General features: G+C 41.8%; 1 protein-coding gene across 5 annotated transcripts in view; it reads right to left on the bottom strand.

Moving 5' to 3' along the window:
* The window catches only part of LOC108708818 (F-BAR and double SH3 domains protein 2), a 105,140-nt gene that overhangs the window by 26,984 nt on the left and 58,248 nt on the right, over positions 1-19,908 (bottom strand). For 3 of the 5 annotated variants that reach the window (XM_041582832.1, XM_041582830.1, XM_018247877.2), the window contains exons 9-10: positions 4,004-4,126; positions 846-875 (exon numbers count right to left, since the gene is read on the bottom strand). In XM_041582832.1, the coding sequence (XP_041438766.1) occupies positions 846-875; positions 4,004-4,126 (153 nt within the window). The remainder of the gene's footprint in view (positions 1-845; positions 876-4,003; positions 4,127-19,908) is intronic. The other 2 variants (XM_041582831.1, XM_018247878.2) reach the window with 1 other exon arrangement.

Genomic DNA, 19,908 nt, shown 5'->3' with positions numbered 1-19,908 from the left:
TTGGCTTAAAGGAGAAGGAAAGGTTTGCAGCACTTGGGGGTGCCAAATGTTAGGCACCCCCAAGTGATTATATTTACTTACCTGGGGCTGGTGCTCCTATCAGCAGAAAACTGCACCGGCCCGGGGTTATACCAGTGAGCACCACGGAGAGATCCTCTTCCAGCCTCTTCTTTCTTTAAATTTCCCAGGGCAGACGCATACGCAGTTCACGAAATAGCCAACTTTTTAGTTAAAGTTCGACTTTTCACTCTAATGTGCATGCGCAGCCGCGAGAAGAAAGAAGAAGCGGGAAGAGAAGCTCTCCGTGGTGTCACTGGTATAACCCCGGGCCGGTGCAGTTTTCTGCTGATAGGAGCACCAGCCCGGGGTATCAGGTAAGTCATTACAATCACTTGGGGGTGCCTAACATTTGACACCCCCAAATGCAAGAAGACTTTCCTTCTCCTTTAAGGCACGTGAAATTTCCAGGAAATAGAGGACCCTTTACTAAGGAAAAAACGGTGCCACAAAAAGTCATGACTGCCCAACCATGTGTATTGAGGTACCCTATAAAAAAAAATATTAAAAGGTAATTAAAAAAGAATATATATGTGTGTAATTACAAATGAAGCACAAGCCTGATATAAAGAAGCAGTGTACCCCAGCTTTAAATAATAAACGTAACAAAGAAAAGTCTCCAGTGCGACACCAACGTGCCCACAAAAGTAACGCTGCATGCACTATTTCGGTGTATTTACAAATAATGGAATGGAACCACGGCGAAGGAAGAAATAAAAATAACCACCACAGTGAAAATAAAATGGCACAGGCAACACCTGACTTGGTGGGAAGGATCAATATCTTACCGAGGAAGGAAATTTCAGTTGCATGAAAGCCTGAAACAGCAAATATACAAAGCGGGTTTTGGCTCTGATCATAAGGCAAAAATACTATATACCACCACAGCATTAGGCAACGAGCCCTGATTATTGGTTCTTCCTATGACCTTAGTGTCGGATTACTGGCCACTTTCAGCTAACACAATAGGAGAGCTATGGGAAGAACTAGCAAAGGTTTTAGTCTAACAATAATGGAGACTCGGGATGCTGAAATTAGCAACAAATCTGACTGTTCCATCTCTGACCATAAGTTTGTGGACAATTTTTCAAATTAAGTATGGTCAGAAGTGCCATGGTGAGGGTCAGGAGGGGCTAAAACCGCACCAACTTCTACTGCCAATTTAGGAACAGACTTATTTTCTATGAAAATTAGTTTAACCCATCCTGATTTGGATAAAGTGTCTGATTCTGCTGTTCCGGCTTCAGTGGCATAACTTGAGTGCGCTGGGCCCCCCTGCAAAACATCTTCAGAGGGGTCTGACGCACTGTGATCCCCAACCGCTCTCCTTCACACTCCCCACCCCGTGTCCGCACAGTGGTCTAGCACCAAATTAACTTTAGGGCCCCCAAAATATCCAGAGGCTGTCCTGTTTTACAAATATACACAGGTATGGGACTTGTTATCCAGAATGTTCTGGGGAATGACCTGGGGTTTTCCGGATAATGGATCTTTTCATAATTTGGATCTTCATACCTTAAGTCTACTAGAAAATCATGTGAACATTAAAGGGGACCTATCGTGAAAATAATAATTTAACATCTTCATCTCACTGAAATGAGACACTTTCTAAATACAATCAATTAAAAATTCTGGACCGTTTAAAGGAGAAGTGAACCCCTTATTAAAAAAACCTCTAACCCCCTACTCTACATAGACTCCCCTCCCTCCCAGCCTAGCTGCTTACCCCCTCGGTGCAGATTCAGGGCATCCGAGTTCACGGGCGCCATCTTCTTCTTCAGTCTTCTTCTGGTGCTTCGGCAATTTTAGTGAATTTCGGTGTATGCGCAGTTGACAAAAACCAGAAGCCTACTCGCATACGGAATTTACTTCCCGATGAAGACCGAAGAGAAGAAGATGGCTGCTGTGAACTCCAATGCCTGAATCTGCACCGAGGGGTAAGTAATAAGTTGGGGCATTTGCCCAGGGTAGCAGCTAGGCTGCGGGGGAGGAGGGAGGGGCGTCTATGTAGGGTAGGGGGGTAGTGTTTTTTTAATAAGGGGTTTAGTTCTCCTAATCAAGTTACTTTTCAGTATCTCACTCTCCACAACCTGTCACTCTTCATGTTCACTTAATACAGAGCTCTGGGTCAGATTTTGATTGACAGGTAGGTCCCTTTCTTAGTAGAAAACAACCCCAGCACAAACAATAGGAAACAAAATAAGAGACTCTGGCAAACACCCTGCATGCAGAGAAACAAGATTTCCATCAGAGCTGGTTATTGTTAAAGAGTGAGCACATAGTTTAAAGGTGCAGCCCCCCCCAAAGGATGTATGAGACCTAACTGTCAATCAAAAACCGACTCCGCAGGTAATTAGCAATTTTTGGGCGGTCCCTCACTCCAATATGTATCAGGGTTCTCCAGAGTCAATTTTATTTCATCAAAAACTGACTCCGCCTACTGCATGAAGACAGAATGAAGATAGACAGGTTGCTCTCAGTGGGAGAGTGAAGAGTAACTTGATTATTTCATAAATGGTACAGAGTTCTTAATTTACTGTATTAAGAAAAGTTCTTATTTCAAGAAGATGAAGCTTATATTAAACTTTCATTTTTGCAATAGTTCCCCTTTAAATAAACCCAATAGGCTGGTTTTGCCTTCAATAATATCTTAGTTGGAATCAAGTAAAAGCTACTGTTTTATCATTACACAGAAAAAGGTAAATTTTTTTAAAAAAAAAAATTGAATTTTTTGATTGTAAAGGAATCTATGGAAGACGGCCTTTCTGTAATGTAATTCGGAACTTTCTGGATAACGGGTTTCCGGATAACCGGTCCCCTACCTGTATTGAAATTGCACATTAATTAGGGTCTCATTGGGCACCCTGCACCTCTTGCCCGCCCCCTACACCCGCATTGTCTGCTTCCTCTGTAGTTAAGCTCCATGCCAGCTCATTGTGTTCATTCTGCACTGCTTTCTATAAAGGGGGTCTATACCATACACATGAGAGGTGCCTGGTTCTAAACAGGAAGAAGCACAATTGAGCTGGTTCTGAGCAATCTGTGATGCTAGCATTAAAGGAGAAGGAAAGGATAAAATTAAGTAAGCTTTATCAGAAAGGTCTATAGAAATACACCAGTAAACCCTCAAAGTAATGCTGCTCTGAGTCCTCTGTCAAAAGAAACAGCACATTTCTTTCCTTCTATTGTGTACTCATGGGCTTCTGTATCAGACTTCCTGTTTTCAGCTTAAACCTCCAGGGCTAGGGCTTGAGCATGCTCAGTTTGCTCCTCTCTCCCTCCCTGCTGTAATCTGAGCCCAGAGCTATAAGTGAGCAGAGAGAGACTCAGGCAGGAAATGATGTCACACCAAGCTAATATGGCAGCTGCAATCCTAAACAAACAGAGACAGTGTCTAGAGTGGTTTACTCAGGTATGGTAAAGCATTCTGCAGAATAAATATAGCGTTCTAGCTTGCACTATTGTGGCTAATCTGTTGCCAATAAACTGTCTTGGAGCTTTCCTTCTCCTTTAAGGAGCAATACTGCAAAAAAGCAAAGTATTAATATGGATTCAGCATTCTGTAACCGTGTGGGTCTGCAGATCTCCTTGCCCTGGGCACAATGTTTAAATGACTAGAAAAACTGATTATTTCATTAAATATCAACATAAACACATTTGCTAAAATAAATCACTAAAACTAAAGTATGTGAATTTAAAAAAAAAAAAAAAAAAAAAAGATGCTTGGGAGATGCCATAATCCAAGATACCCACTTGAAACGTCCCTTTGGTTTTGCTGCACGTCTCCTCAATGTTGTCATTAGCTGTGGTGAGAAGCGGAACTGCAAGTGGCAAATCTATCAAAAGTATATTTCTTCCCAAAAATGGAAGGCTCCATATTTGAATCAGTAACACACAGAAAATGATGCTATGGGGCAGGGCATGACCCCAGGACATGTATCCTTACCCGACTGGAGGTTTCTAATAAATACTGGAATGTATTCTGCACAGCCTGACACTTCTCTAGTTCCGTCCTGCTGAGAGCCGTCAGATAGTCCTTCAGATGATCGTACACATTGCCATCCAGTGCCTAGAGAGTAGAGGACACAGCCATTAAAGAACTGCACTTAGCTACCAATTCTTCACTTCAAAATAGTCACCAAGAGGGGTTGATTTTAAACATGGGGGGGGGCAAATCAGAAACCATTTTGTATATATAGTAAATATAGTACCCCCTATTGTAAAATATTATAAGTCATGAGGTGTTCCATGACCATACAGTTCATGGAACTCAGAGGTGACTTCTAATATCCTCATATTTTTCTACAAGGGGTACTTTATTAATTATAATACACAAGTTTTAGTAAGTCATGTGACAAAAATGACATCACTACTCACCGTTTATAACTGATGACATCACTACTCACCGTTTATAACTGATGACATCACTACTCACCGTTTATAAGGAGATGATTATGGCTTTTGTGTATTATACAGAAATTAATCATAAAACCCCTATAAACAGAGATGCAACTTTGTCAACAGTTTTAACTGTAGGTTTAGTCTGTCAACCAATAAAATGCTGCCTCCTAGGCACGATGCTCTTTCCATAAATCCAGGCTTGGTTTCGGAGAAACATCACATTGAAAACATAATTTAAAACGGTGTCCAGTCCATGTCAAGTCGAGGGCCTATAGAGGAGTCAATGAAAGCTCAATCCCAACATGAAAGGCAGACTGTGACTGGCTGTTCTCAAAGCAATCACAAGCAGCCAATCACCTTCTGTGACTTCTATTGCTTGAATTTTACAGACCTGTAGTATTATCATCTATTAAGTTCTGACTACGTACTGATTCGGAAGCTTATTGGCCTGTGTATGGTGCCAACTGACAGGCCTGAACGACCAATCAAGCCTTTTAAAGGCCTCAGTGGCGGGAAAGGGGAAGTGGTGATGTCACTATGATGTACTAACTAAACAAACATATACCATACATAGTATAGCATAGTGACGTCACCACTTCCCTTTTCCCGCCACTGGGGGTTTTAGGGTTAGTTCACACGAGGCGATTCAGGGAGATTTTGTCGCCTGGTGACTAATCGCCTCGTCTCCTGGGCGACAATCTCCCGAACTGCCTCCTCGTGTCTTCCCATCCGCTATAATGAAAAGTCGCCTGCGCTAAAGCACACGCAGTGATGCGTTTTTAGAAGTCGCCTGAAGTTGCCTCACGAGGAAACTTTTCATTATAGCGGATGGGAAGACACGAGGAGGCAGTTCGGGGAGATTGTCGCTACTGGAAGTCGCCAGGCAACAAAATCTCCCCGGATCTCGTTGTGTGAACTAACCCTTAAAAGGTAGCAGTTAGTTTGTTTGTACTTTGATAAAGGCTAGAGTGCTAGCCGAAATGTTAGCCATTATTGCTCAATAAACACCATTATTATCTTCATAAGACCTGTAAGTGTGAGACTTTTTTGGTCCTATTATACATGAATTAAATGACCCCAATAAGTTATTGCCTATACACACTCACTACTGCAGGCAGGGCAGACTTTCTCTCTGTTCCAAACAGCCTTTGTCGGGCCTCATAACTATATCAAGTAGGACTGTACAACTCCCAGCACCCTAACCCCCCCCCACAACAGTGTAACTACAGAAGATCCTTTGTTATACTCAATATGAAATAAAAACATATTGTTACCAAAATCCCTAGAGCATCATATTAATGTTCCTTTAAATCCAGTCATTCCTGATTGTTTCCAGACTGAAGAAACCGAAACCTGTACAAATGTAACCCCCGTTCTTCTTAGCCTGGGAGCATTTCTACTCTTCTTATTATGATTTGGGGGCACAATCCCCATCCCATTCCTCTTGGGTAATTAGCCAAGTCTCGGTGGTGGGATATCGGAATAGCAAACAGTGTCCCCCGTGCAGACGTCCCTACCCGGAATTTCCATCACAAAAGCGGGAGACAAAGACATCTGCTGTTTACATTTAAGATCCGATGATAGACGTCTGTCAGACTTGCAGATTAATCACGCTCCGCTTTCTATTGGAATCTGGGATTGTGCACAGAAATGCTACTCATCACTCATAGCAGGGCAGTACAGATAGCTAGAATCTCAGCTGCCGTAAAGCAGGACAGGACTGCTGCTTACAATGGGGATCAGATAGGATCTGTGCAGCCACTGGGACAGAATGTTCTGTTATACAGATAGCTAGAATCTCAGCTGCCATAAAGCAGGACAGGACTGCTGCTTACAATGGGGATCAGATAGGATCTGTGCAGTCACTGGGACAGAATGCTCTGTTATACAGATAGCTAGAATCTCAGCTGCCGTAAAGCAGGACAGGACTGCTGCTTACAATGGGGATCAGATAGGATCTGTGCAGCCACTGAGACAGAATGTTCTGTTATACAGATAACTAGAATCTCAGCTGCCATAAAGCAGGGCAGGACTGCTGCTTACAATGGGGATCAGATAGGATCTGTGCAGCCACTGGGACAGAATGTTCTGTTATACAGATAGCTAGAATCTCAGCTGCCATAAAGCAGAGCAGGACTGCTGCTTACAATGGGGATCAGATAGGATCTGTGCAGCCACTGGGACAGAATGTTCTGTTATACAGATAGCTAGAATCTCAGCTGCCGTAAAGCAGGACAGGACTGCTGCTTACAATGGGGATCAGATAGGATCTGTGCAGCCACTGAGACAGAATGTTCTGTTATACAGATAACTAGAATCTCAGCTGCCATAAAGCAGGGCAGGACTGCTGCTTACAATGGGGATCAGATAGGATCTGTGCAGCCACTGGGACAGAATGTTCTGTTATACAGATAGCTAGAATCTCAGCTGCCATAAAGCAGAGCAGGACTGCTGCTTACAATGGGGATCAGATAGGATCTGTGCAGCCACTGGGACAGAATGTTCTGTTATACAGATAGCTAGAATCTCAGCTGCCGTAAAGCAGGACAGGACTGCTGCTTACAATGGGGATCAGATAGGATCTGTGCAGCCACTGGGACAGAATGTTCTGTTATACAGATAGCTAGAATCTCAGCCATATATATGTCATGTATGCTTGATTTAGGAACTACTGCTAAAAAATTCAAATTCTATCGCATTGTAGTGGGTATATGGCTTAAATCTAAAACCCTGATATCTGCAGTGGGTGCTGAGCACTATTTCCAAACTGTCTTTCCGTATGAGCTGCCAGTCCTTCATTTTAACAGACACTTGACAAAGGTGCAGCCGCACAGCTAAAGCCGTGACTTCATACGTTATGTATTTTGCTGTGAGTCGGATACTTCCTTGAAGACAAGAATTCCAACAATGGGGTTTAAAAAAACACGCAGAGCCCGCCAAGGCGTAATATTGGGTCTGGCTGACTTCCGCAAAAGAGAGAAAGAATGAGAAAACATTTCAGTTTCGTTTACAGAGGTTGGGGTCCTGCATGAGCGCACAGCGTGGGACCCTGCCCGGGGGGCAAAAGAGCAGTTTAAATAACAAATATTGCTAAAGAGGGAGCTTTTAGCTTCAGTTACAAGGGGGTGCTGGGAGTTGTATATGCAAGGTTAGGTTTTCAAATTCTAGACTCTTTTAACAGTAGAAATAGGCATCCTGTGATCCATTATTAGATGCTGCTGAACTACAACTCCCAGCATTACCCTTTGGCTTAAATGGATAGGTCTAGTGCAACAACACCTTCCTTTTATCACCGGTAGTTTAGTGCTCACATCCAGACCACCCTGCGACACTTCAGCTATTGATGAACTACAACTTCCAGCAGCCACATTCTTTAGACGCTATTGCATGGTAAAGGCACAGCAAACGTGCACAGTATAACTTTCAGTGCCGGTAATTGTGCATGGGATTTTCCTGCTTCCTTGGTTCTCCTGGTGTGAGGAATTGCAGGTTATAAGAGGGGTGTTTTAGGGTGCAACAACTATAGCAAATGCACTTAATGTACAATCTTTAGCTTATGGTCTTTGGCGCCTAGTGACATTGGGTCTGTGCCATCATTGATTATAACTGTAATACAGGTATGGGATCCATTATCTGGAAATATGTTACCCAGAAAGCTCCAAATTACGCATAGGCCATCTTACATAGACTCCATTTTATCCAATTAATCAATTTTTTAAAAAAATAATTTCCTTTTTCTCTGTAATAATAAAACAGTAGGTTTTACTTGATCCCAACTAAGATATAATTAATCCTTATTGGAAGCAAAACAGGTCCCGAGCATTCTGGATAACAGGTCCCATTCCTGTACTGCTTTTTCAGGGACACTGAGAATATTTATATCCAGAAGAGCAGAGATCAATGGTAGTTGTGGGCAAGCAGTGTACAGAAGTCTTAAGAGATCCAGACCTTCCACTTAATGCACAAATGACCAGACTGAAGTGACTTAGTTTGGATACTATGAAAAAATCCAGCAGCAACCAGATTCTATTAATATTTTTGCCATCATTAAAAGGGCTGTTCACCTTTTAAATAACTTTTAGTATAATGTAAAGAGAAATATTATCAGATAATTTGCAATTGGTTTTCATTTTTTATTATTTGTGTTTTTTTTAGTTATTTAGCTTTTTATTTAGCAGCTCTCCAGTTTGCAATTTCTGCTATGTGGTTGCTAGGGTCCAAATTACCCTAAAACATGCTCTGATTTGAATAAGAGACTGGAATATGAATAGGAGAGGTCTGAATAGAAAGATGGGTAATAAAAAGTAGTAATAATAAATGTGTAGCCTTACAGAGCATTTGGCTTTTAGATGGGGTCAGTGACCCCCATTTGAAAGCTGGAAAGAGTCAGAAGAAGAAGACAAATAATTCAAAAACTATAAAAAAATAAAGACCAATGGAAAAGTTGCTTAGAATTAGCCATTCTATAAAATACTAAAAGTTAACTTAAAGGCGAACCACCCTGTTAAAGAGACTTTGCGGTGTGTGTGCTTCATGGTACAGAAATACCGCAATATACATTTTTTATTCCGTGGGTGCAGTGTTTATAACAACCTGCAGGTGGCAGTATATGTGCATCTCCCATGCTGGGCTCTGCAGCTAGCACCTTGAGTGAGACCATGTACCTGCGTGTGACCATGGTGATGAGTTTCATTTCTCTGTTTCTGCAGGATTTATTGGCAGAGTATGGTTTCGATTTGCTTTCCAATAGCTCGCTTTAGCAGCACACAGCTAACCATTCATAAATCAGCCTTCATCCAGCACAATCATAACAATAACAACCCCTGGCATGTATATACATTATAACTATGACTTAAAGGATAATTAAACCTTAGAAATAAGTGAATGTTAATTTGATGAGGGGGCTATTCTAAGCACCTTTGTAATGTAGAGTATATTCATTATTTATTTTGTACCAGAGTCCTACAGCAGGTCAGGCACCCGCGGGTTAGCCGCAAAAAAGCGGGCACCCTGCGAAATAAGGTGAGGATTTTCAGGTGCGTGTGTACCCGCGGGTCTGATCTAAATTTCTTATCTTATGTAATATTGTCTATATTTTACTCCTTTTAAAGTTATACAAAAGTTGTTTCTGTTCCCGCTCACTTTGACGTGAAGACTTGCGGTTTGCAGCACCATCACTTCCTGTTTAAGTGGAGGTCGGCGGGTTGCGGATAAGGCAGTTGCGGGTCCGAGTCGGGTAGCGGGTGAAAGTGGGTAAATATGCGGTTTGGGTCTTAGAAATTGGTTCCGCGCAGTACTCTAACATGTACTGTTAAAGGGATACTGTCATGGGAAAAAAACATTTTTTCAAAATGAATCAGTTAATAGTGCTGCTCCAGCAGAATTCTGCACTGAAATCCATTTCTCAAAAGAGCAAACAGATTTTATTATATTCAGTTTAGAAATCCGACATGGGGCTAGACATATTGTCAATTTCCCGGCTGCCCCCAGTCATGTGACTTGTGCTCTAATAAACTTCAGTCACTCTTTACTGCTGTACTGCAAGTTGGAGTGATATCACCCCCTCCCTTTCCCCCCCAGCAGCCAAACAACAGAACAATGGGAAGGTAACCAGATAGCAGCTCCCTAACACAAGATAACAGCTGCCTGGTAGATCTAAGAACAACACTCAATAGTAAAAACCCATGTCTCACTGAGACACATTCAGTTACATTGAGAAGGAAAAACAGCAGCCTGCCAGAAAGCATTTCTCTCCTAAAGTGCAGGCACAAGTCACATGACCAGGGGCAGCTGGGAAATTGACAAAATGTCTAGCCCCATGTCAGATTTCAAAATTGAATATAAAAAAAAATCTGTTTGCTCTTTTGACAAATTGATTGCAGGGCAGAATTCTGCTGGAGTAGCACTATTAACTGATGTGTTTTGATGTGTATCCCTTTAATGTGAATGAATTGTGTTACAACAGCGCCACCTTCTGCTCATTTTCTCACCAGTCTGACCAGCAAGTAGTCAAGAGAAAGATAGAGTCTGCTCTGATGTTCGGAATAAAATAAGAAACCTTTCTCACATCTTTCCTAAACAGAAGAACATCAGAGCAGCCTCTTTTTCTCCTGACAACTTCCTTGACTACTTGGTGGTCAGACTGGTGGGAAACTGTCCAGCAGGTGGCGCTGTTGTAACAAAATTCATTCATATTAACAGTACATGTATCCCTTAATATCTTGGAATACAAAATAAATAAATAATGAATGTAAATGAGAAAAGTGCTTAGAATAGCCCCCTCATCAATTTTACATTCACTTATTTTAAAGGTTTACTTATCCTTTAAGGGTTCTAGTTTCATTTCCTTACCTTGTTATTGAGGTGTATGCAGCCCAAGTACAGTATATTTAATAAAATTTATATTAAATATGAGATTTTTCCCTGTGCAGCCCTATAGCTGAAGATGAACTAGAACTAACACTCAGGGGTTGCTGGGACTTGTACTGCATCAACGGTCTAGCTGATAGGGAAGTGCTGAAGTTGTAAATTTTACATGTAAAATTTTCAAAATGAACTGAAACCTGAAAAAATTATCACATGGCCGTCAAAAAATGGAGCCAAGACGGCAATGCTGCACATCTGGAGTAGGGTGGAGCAGGAAAAGCACTTCCTATAGGAACACTATGCTCTCTGTCCAGGACTTCAAACTTGTCACAGGGGGTCACCATCTTGGAAAGTGTCTGTGACACTCACATGCTCAGTGGGCTCTGATTGGCTGTTGAGAAGCTAAGCTTAGGGCTCGTCACTAATTATCCAGCAGAAAATGAGCTTCCCTGGCTGTAATATAAGCTGATGCTACAGGTTTGCTGATTATTCAATTCTGATGCTAATTGCACTGGTTTCTGTGCTGCCATGTAGTAATTATGTGTATTAATTACTAATCAGCCTTATATTGTGACATTTCTATTCTATGTGTACTGTATATTGTGAGTGGCTCCCTAAGCTCAGTAAGTGACAGCAGCACAGAGCATGTGAATCAGTGAATCAGCAGAAAAGAAGATGGGGAGCTACTGGGGCATCTTTGGAGACAGATCTTTACTGCTAAAGGGATGTGGTTGCCTTGGGCTGGTACAGAAGCACAAAACATCATGTACAACATTTCTAGCTACTTCTTTAGTTAGGCTTTAGTTCTCCTTTAAAGGAAAACAAAGCCACCAGGATCATCATCCCAGCTGTGGTTACACCCTGCACATACCTGAGAGCACAGAGTCTCCAGGTGCTCCTTCCCTTCCCCAGTGCTCGATGTTGATGTAACAGAAACCCCTTTCAGAATCTCCGTCAGTAGGCAGGGACCTAATGTTGCCCGTCGCCAAGATAAACTACTGGATAAATACACGATATTCAGCCCGGGGGGACGCTGCTATGCAGAAATGCAAAGAAATGCAATTCCTAAAGTTTACACTCAGCACCTTCTTAACAGCTGTTCTGTACAGAGAGGAGAGACGGAGAGCACTGACTGCACTCACTTTAGGGTGCCCCCCTCCCTATAAACACGTTCCAGCCTCATTCCCCTGTATCATGAGGAGCAGTTACCCTATTGGAACTAACTCTCCCAGCATGCAGTTTAAGCCATTGGGTAGCAGAGAAAGGACCATCATTCAGGATCAGAAAACACAGGAAAGAATAGGAGGGGACCTGTGTCTATTCTCCATTGCCACTTTGCTTAGGGAAGAGAAGGCCTTTTTCTTGGGCAACATTCAAAGGGGCCCTTGGATCAGATATTACCTTTAGCAAACACATGAAAACCTCATAATCACAAATTTCAGATTTTCTTTACCCAACTTCAGCGATGTGCTGCTGCCTGGGTTTCTTTAGGGTGCTGCAAAAATGGGTGACAGCAAGGCAACACTGCAGTAATGGCACTTTATATCCGTCCCTTGTTGAGGCACAACTCCCAACATGTGTCCTGGGAGTTGTACTGTAAAGGGCCACAAGTTTGACACTCTTAGATCATTAAAATACAAACATTAAAGGGGTGGTTCGCATTTAAAGGAGAAGGAAAGGCTAAAAGTAAGTAAGCTTTATCAGAAAGGTCTATATAAATACACCAGTAAACCCTCAAAGTAATGCTGCTCTGAGTCCTCTGTCAAAAGAAACAGCACATTTCTTTCCTTCTATTGTGTACTCATGGGCTTCTGTATCAGACTTCCTGTTTTCAGCTTAAACCTCCAGGGCTAGGGCTTGAGCATGCTCAGTTTGCTCCTCTCTCCCTGCTGTAATCTGAGCCCAGAGCTATGAGTGAGCAGGGAGAAACTCAGGCAGGAAGTGATGTCACACCAAACTAATATGGCAGCTGCTATCCTAAACAAACAGAGAGCTAAATGGTAAAGCATTCTGCAGAATAAATATAGCATTTTATCTTTCACTATTACAGCTAATCTATTAGCAATAAAATGCCTCTGTAGCTTTCCTTCTCCTTTAAGTTAGCTTTAGCATGATACAGAATGGCTAATTCTAAGCAACTTTTTAATTGGTCTGCATTTTATCTTATAGTTTTTAAATTACTTGCCTTCTTCTGACTCTTTCCAGCTATCAAATTGGAGTCACTGACCCCATCTAAAAAAACAAACACTCTGTAAGACTACAAATGTATTGTTATTGCTACTTTTTATTAGGGATGCACTAAATCCAGGATTCGGCCTTTTTCAGCAGGATTCTGAGCCTAATTTGCATACGCTAATCAGGGGCCGGAGGGAAATCGCGTGACTTTTTGTCACAAAACAAGGAAGTAAAAAATGTTTTCCCCTTCCCACACCTAATTTGCATATGCAAATTAGGATTCAGATTCAGGTTCGGTATCTGGCCGAATCTTTCGGGAAGGATTCGGGGTTCGGCCGAATCCAAAATAGTGGATAAGGTGCATCCCTACTTTTTATTACTCCTCTTTCTGTTCAGGCCTCTCCTATTCATATTCCAGTCTCTTATTCAAATCAACTCATGGTTGCTAGGGTTATTTGGGCCTTAGCAACCAGATTGCTGAATTTGCAAACTGGAGAGCTGCAGAATAAAAAGCTAAATAAGTCAAAACTTGCAAATAAGAAAAAATGAAAACCAATTGCAAATTGTCTCAGAATATCCCTCTCTACTAAAAGTTAACTTAAAGGTGAACAACCCCTGTAAGGAATGTAGAGTCACGACTAACGGTGGCCCTGCCTGTGGGGCCCTACGACTACTGCTCTCTGGAAACCTCTGGCATCTGGAGGCAGGCATGGTCTAACCACTAGAAATGCAGAAAAGCAAAATAAGTTACAATTACAGGGATACAACCAAGGGGGAAAGGGAGGAAATTGATGCAAAAACAATACACTTGCTGACACTGGATAAAATATAATTTGCAACCCCCCCCCCTTCCTGGTGGTATTTTCTGCTTGGTCACTGTATAACCAATACGATTAATCATTTCCTCCCAGGACGTACCATGTGCGTGTGACTAAGGTGGGTGTGTGTTTGTATGTGTGAGTGGGTCAGTGACCTGTAAAAAGATGACCAAGGCTCCCTCCCACCCAGTGAAATTCCCTCCCAGCACAAGATAATAATAAAAAAAGAGGATCAAAGATGATCTGCTATTTCATTAAAGGACAAGGAAAGTGTAAAATAGAATAAGGCTAGAAATGCTGTATTTTGTATACTAAACATAAACATGAATTTACTGCACCACAAGCCTAATCAAACAAATGATTTATGATTTCAAAGTTGGCCACAGGGGGTCACCATCTTGTTGATTTCTGGGTTCTGCTTTTATAGACGCTGTGCCTGCTTGCCCTGCCCCTTTTGTGACATCATTGGCAGGGCAGGTCTATAAAAGAAAGCCGGTAGGCGGGTGCGGGAGGATGGAAGGAGGGCAGGCTTCAGGCAGGTACGGGCAGAGACACACGCTCAGATTCTGGGAGATTAGTCGCTGGACGGCACTCGGAGCACTTCATTTTCCTCACCAGGAAACTTCGGAAAATGAAGCGCTTAGAATATTAGTCGCCCCTGAAGAAGAGGAGATTTGTCGCCAGACGACTTATCTCCCCGAATCTGAGCGTGTGTCTCTGCCCTAAGGCTTCACATTTAGAGGCAGATTTATCAAGAGTCGAATTTCGAATTCATGTGAGATTTTTGAAACTCCCATAAACTTGAAATTTGACCAATCTAAATGTATTAATAAAATCTAATTTTCTTAGCTCGGACGAATTGAATTAGAATTAGAAAAACACGAATCAAATTAACCAATACTTGAATGTCAGGAAGGCTGCAAACATCCCCAAACTGATCCCTGGAGCTCTCCCATTGACTTATACAGCAATTTGGCAGGTTTAAGGTGGCGAATAGTCTAATTTGAGTTCTTAAAGGGCCAGAATATGACAAAATTGAAAAAAAACTTGACTAGAGTTTGGATAATTCACAATTTAGAATTTGAGTTTTGACAAAAAAAACTTTCACTTTGATCCTTAATAAATCTGCCCCTTATAGTTATTGCTACTTTTTAATACTCTTCTTTTCAGTCTCTTATTCAACTCATGGTTGCTAGGGTAATTTGGACTGTAGCAACCAGATGGCTGAAACTGCAAACTGGAGAGCTGCTGAATAAAAAGCAAAATAACACCACAAATAATAAAAAATTAAGACCAATTGCAAATTGTCTCAGAATATTACTCTCTGCATCATACCAACAGTTCATTTAAAGGTGAACAGTTCCTTTAAAGGGACAGTCTGGATGGTAGCAAATGTTGGGAGCAAATGTTAATAACTAGTCAGGGGTTTTAGGCTGATACCTCCCATGTGTGCCACACGTTGTTGCTCCCGGGAGCCGGTTATATGGTGGAATGTTGCAGTGGGCTGAGAAATAGCTCACACATATATCTAATGTACTGAGAACATGTTTGCTTTGGCAGTCTGTCAGCTCATGCTAGTAAAACTGTCAGTCACCCCCGGGGGAATCCTGGTGCTTGAGGAAGGAACGAGCGCAGGTGGGACTGCGGAACAACACAGCGCCGCCGGCACCTAATTATGGGAAGCAGCTACTTGACTGTTTAGATAAATCCCAGGATTCTCCTAAAATTCTGCCAAACCTGCTGCTGTTTTGTATCTTATCCCAAATAAAGAGACATTTGAGACAAAGAGGTGAAGGCTGGGAATTATACAGGTATCAATGCTGCAATGGGAAGTGACCTATAAAACTGAAACACCGATTAATGCACAGGGAGCGGGAGAGAGAATGAATCATTTTGAAGATGGATTCACCCTGCCTGCCCACTGCTACTGGATCGGTGCTCCTGAGTGATCAATTTAAAGAAACAGTAACACCAAAAAATGAAAGGGTTTTAAAGTAATGAAAATATCCTGAACTGTTGCCCTGCTCTGTTAAAACTGATCTGTTTGCTTCAGAAACACTACTATAGTTTTATATAAACAAGCTGCTGTGTAGCCATGGGGGCAGCCATTCAAAGGAGAAAAGGCTCAAGTAGCAGATAAGCTCTGCAGAACATAATGGTGTTATCCACTATTTACCCTGTGCCATATAAACTTTTTTAAATTTCGACCATTGATACACAGCAGCTTGTTTATATAAACTATAGTAGTACTTATCTGTTATCTACTGTGTATCCTGTGCTTGAATGGCTGCCCCCATGGCTACACAGCAGCTTGTTTATATAAACTATAGTAGTACTTATCTGTTATCTACTGTGTATCCTGTGCTTGAATTGCTGCCCCCATGGCTACACAGCAGCTTGTTTATATAAACTATAGTAGTACTTATCTGTTATCTACTGTGTATACTGTGCTTGAATGGCTGCCCCCATGGCTACACAGCAGATTGTTTATATAAACTATAGTAGTACTTATCTATTATCTACTGTGTATCCTGTGCTTGAATGGCTGCCCCCATGGCTACACAGCAGCTTGTTTATATAAACTATAGTAGTACTTATCTGTTATCTACTGTGTATCCTGTGCTTGAATGGCTGCCCCCATGGCTACACAGCAGCTTGTTTATATAAACTATAGTAGTACTTATCTGTTATCTACTGTGTATCCTGTGTTTGAATGTTCAAAGTCGCTCGAAGTTTCCTAGTGCCATCCTGTCGGAGATTAACATTCTAGCCGGCGGGAAGGCAGTTCAGGGAGATTAGTCGCCCCGAAGAAGAGAAGATTTGTCTCCGGGTGACTAATCTCCTAGAATCTGACCGTGTGTCTCTGCCCTAAGGGACTGCCCCTAAAGAAGTCACCCCGCTTGCACCCCATAGGACACAGTCCTGCACAAACATACCGCCAATCTCCTGCCTCATGTTATGCCCTGGGATAAAAACAATGAGGTTGGGAAGCAAATTAGATCCCTGTAACCTCTTAAAACTGTCTGTGACCCTAGAAGCACAAAGGTCAGAGGAAGTGGAATCAGACATAATGTATAAACAACACCCCCCCCCATCCCCGACAATAAAAGAGAAATATCAGGGACCCACCAAAGATAAAAAGCAATTAGATCTCTATAGATCGGAGCAGATTCCCGCTCTTAACTCTAAATAGATCCGGGGCCATTGTTGCCGGGAACGAGACTCGTGGTATGTTATTTGTACTGGATCCAGTCCAGAAATTCTGGAATACGGCGACAAAAGCTTCTAAAAAGAATGAAAACATTTCTTGGAAAAAAAAACAAAAAAAAAAACCAACAAATTCTGGCAGGAAATAAGGATCCCGGCTGATGGGAGTGGGGCATAATAACCCCAAAGGCTTACAGTCACAAAGCAAGATAAAAGTGCGTATTTGACTGATAGAAAACCTGGAGAAATAATTATTACAGGCAAATAACTGGCATAGAATAACAAAAGAGTCAGTCTGGAGTAGAGTGCAATGCCCTCAGGCTACTGTGCCAACCTGAATGATTAGCTGCATTTTCCTTACAGAATTGATTCCGTTCCCAGCGGCCGGGGCAGCTCTCCTGTGTGCCCAGCTGTGAGCCCAATATACACTTGCTTGACTGGAGGCAAAAGGCTGCAGATGTCCTGAAGTCTGAGCCAAGTCCATCAAAGCCAGGGTGCCAGCAGTCCTGCCAATGGGAAGGTGCCAACAAAAGGATCTCGAGCACTGGAGTCGGGAAGACCAGAAAAGCCGATATTGCTGCAAACTAAAGCCATATCCCCACTCACAATGCAATGTACCCCATTCATGTATAGATTCCAGCTGATTTTATGCTATGCTAATAACAAGGAATGCAAAAATGTGCTTTATATTGTCTCATTGAAACAATAAAAGGCTAAATGTAAAACAAGTTTCCTTTATTCCCCAGGTCTCATGGAGCAAAGCTTTCAGCTTTAGTCTTCCCTAAACTTATAATGCCTGCTAGGCCAAACCTTCTCCTTTACATCCCATAGCCCTCTTCCCGATTCAGAAGTTTGCTCCCCCTAAATTTGCTCATAGTCTGTACAGAGAGATCCCATAAAAGTATGGCAGCATAGGTATTCCCTGTACTAAGCACAATTCAGCAGGAACAGCCCCTAAGTTTGCTCATAGTCTGTACAGAGAGATCCCATAAAACTATGGCAGCATAGGTATTCCCTGTACTAAGCACAATTCAGCAGGAACAGTCCCTAAGTTTGTTCATAGTCTGTACAGAGAGATCCCATAAAACAATGGCAGCAGAGGTATCCCCTGTACTAAGCACAATTCAGCAGGAACAGCCCCTAAATTTGCTCATAGTCTGTACAGAGATCCCATAAAACTATGGCAGCATAGGTATTCCCTGTACTAAGCACAATTCAGCAGGAACAGTCCCCTAAGTTTGCTCATAGTCTGTACAGGGAGATCCCATAAAACTATGGCAGCATAGGTATTCCATAGGCACAATTCAGCAGGAACATTGCACTGGGTCCTGAAACACAATTTTTTTCTAGTTACTTTAACAATTTCCATATAAAGAAGATTCTCAATACAATCTTTTCTGTTGAGATTTCAAACCATGGGCCTTCCTGCTGTGTGTGACGGGTGTCTCATCTGATGATAAAGAGGCAAATGGATGGATGATACATTACTTTTCAATAATTGGCCATGTGATAAGAAAGAAATGCAGGTTATGCACTTTGGCAAAAATAATATAAATGCAAGTTATACACTAAATGGCAGTGTGTTGGGAGTTTCCTTAAATGAGAAGGATCTTGGGGTTTTTGTAGATAACAAGTTGTCTAATTCTGGGCAGTGTCATTCTGTGGCTACTAAAGCAAATAAAGTTCTTGTATAAAAAAGGGCATTAACTCAAGGGATGAAACATAATTCTGCCTCTTTATAGGTCCCTGGTGAGGCCTCATCTGGAGTATGGGGGCAGTTTTGGACTCCAGTCCTTAAGAGGGATATAAATGAGCTGGAGAGAGTGCAGAGACTAAGTGCAACTAAACTGGTTAGAGGGAGGGAAGAGTTAAATTATGAGGGGAGACTGACAAGGTTGGGGTTGTTTTCTCTGGAAAAAAGGCGCTTGTGAGGGGACATGATTAGACTTTACAAGTACATTAGAGGACATTATAGACAAATAGCAGGGGACCTTTTTACCCATAAAGAGAATCACGTACCAGAGGCCTCCCCTTCAGACTAGAGGAAAAGAAGTTTCATTTAAAGGAACAGAGTAGGGGGTTCATCACAGTGAGGACAGTGAGGTTGGGGAATGCACTGCCGGGTGATGATTCAGTTAATGACTATAAGAGGGACTTGGATGATTTCTTGGACAGACATAATACAAAGGCTATTGTGATACTAAACTCTATAGTTAGTATAGATATGGGGATATATCATTTATGTGACAGTAGGGAGGGGTGTGTGTATGGGGCTGGGTTTTCATTTGGAGGGGTTGGACTTGATGGACTTTGTCTTTTTACACTCGATTTAACTATGTAAATGTGTAAATATGTAATTCTTTTTGCTGTCATGTGTCGATACAGGGTTACAAACGAATGGTAATGTGTGGGAAACATCCAATGCTACTCTAGCATATACAGGTATGGGACCTGTTATCCAAGTTATTATGCTTGGGACCTGGGGTTTTCCAGATAACGGATCTTTCTGTAATTTGGATCTTCATACCTTAAAAACCATATAAACATTAAATAAAGCCAATAGGCTGGTTTTGCTTCCAATAAAGGATTAATTATATCTTAGTTGGGATCAAGTACAAGCAACTGTTTTATTATCACAGAAAAAGGAAATCATTTTTAAAAAATGTGGAATATTTGATTATAAAGGAGTCAGCCTTTCCGTAATTCGGAGCTTTCTGTATAATGGGTTTCCAGATAAAGGATCCCATACCTGTACTAGTGCATTCCACTGTAGCGCTGCATTGCCACAGTATCACAATCATTATCATAGAATACACAAGAGCCATACATATCCAGTAAATCATATACTAATAAAGAGTGCTTAGCTTAGTGATGTCATTGGTTA

This window comes from Xenopus laevis, chromosome 2L (assembly GCF_017654675.1).
Source record: "Xenopus laevis strain J_2021 chromosome 2L, Xenopus_laevis_v10.1, whole genome shotgun sequence".
NCBI classification, from domain to species: Eukaryota; Metazoa; Chordata; class Amphibia; order Anura; family Pipidae; genus Xenopus; species Xenopus laevis.
The sequence above is the reverse complement of the archived record's forward strand: the minus strand, read 5'-3'. Positions and strand labels throughout refer to the sequence as shown.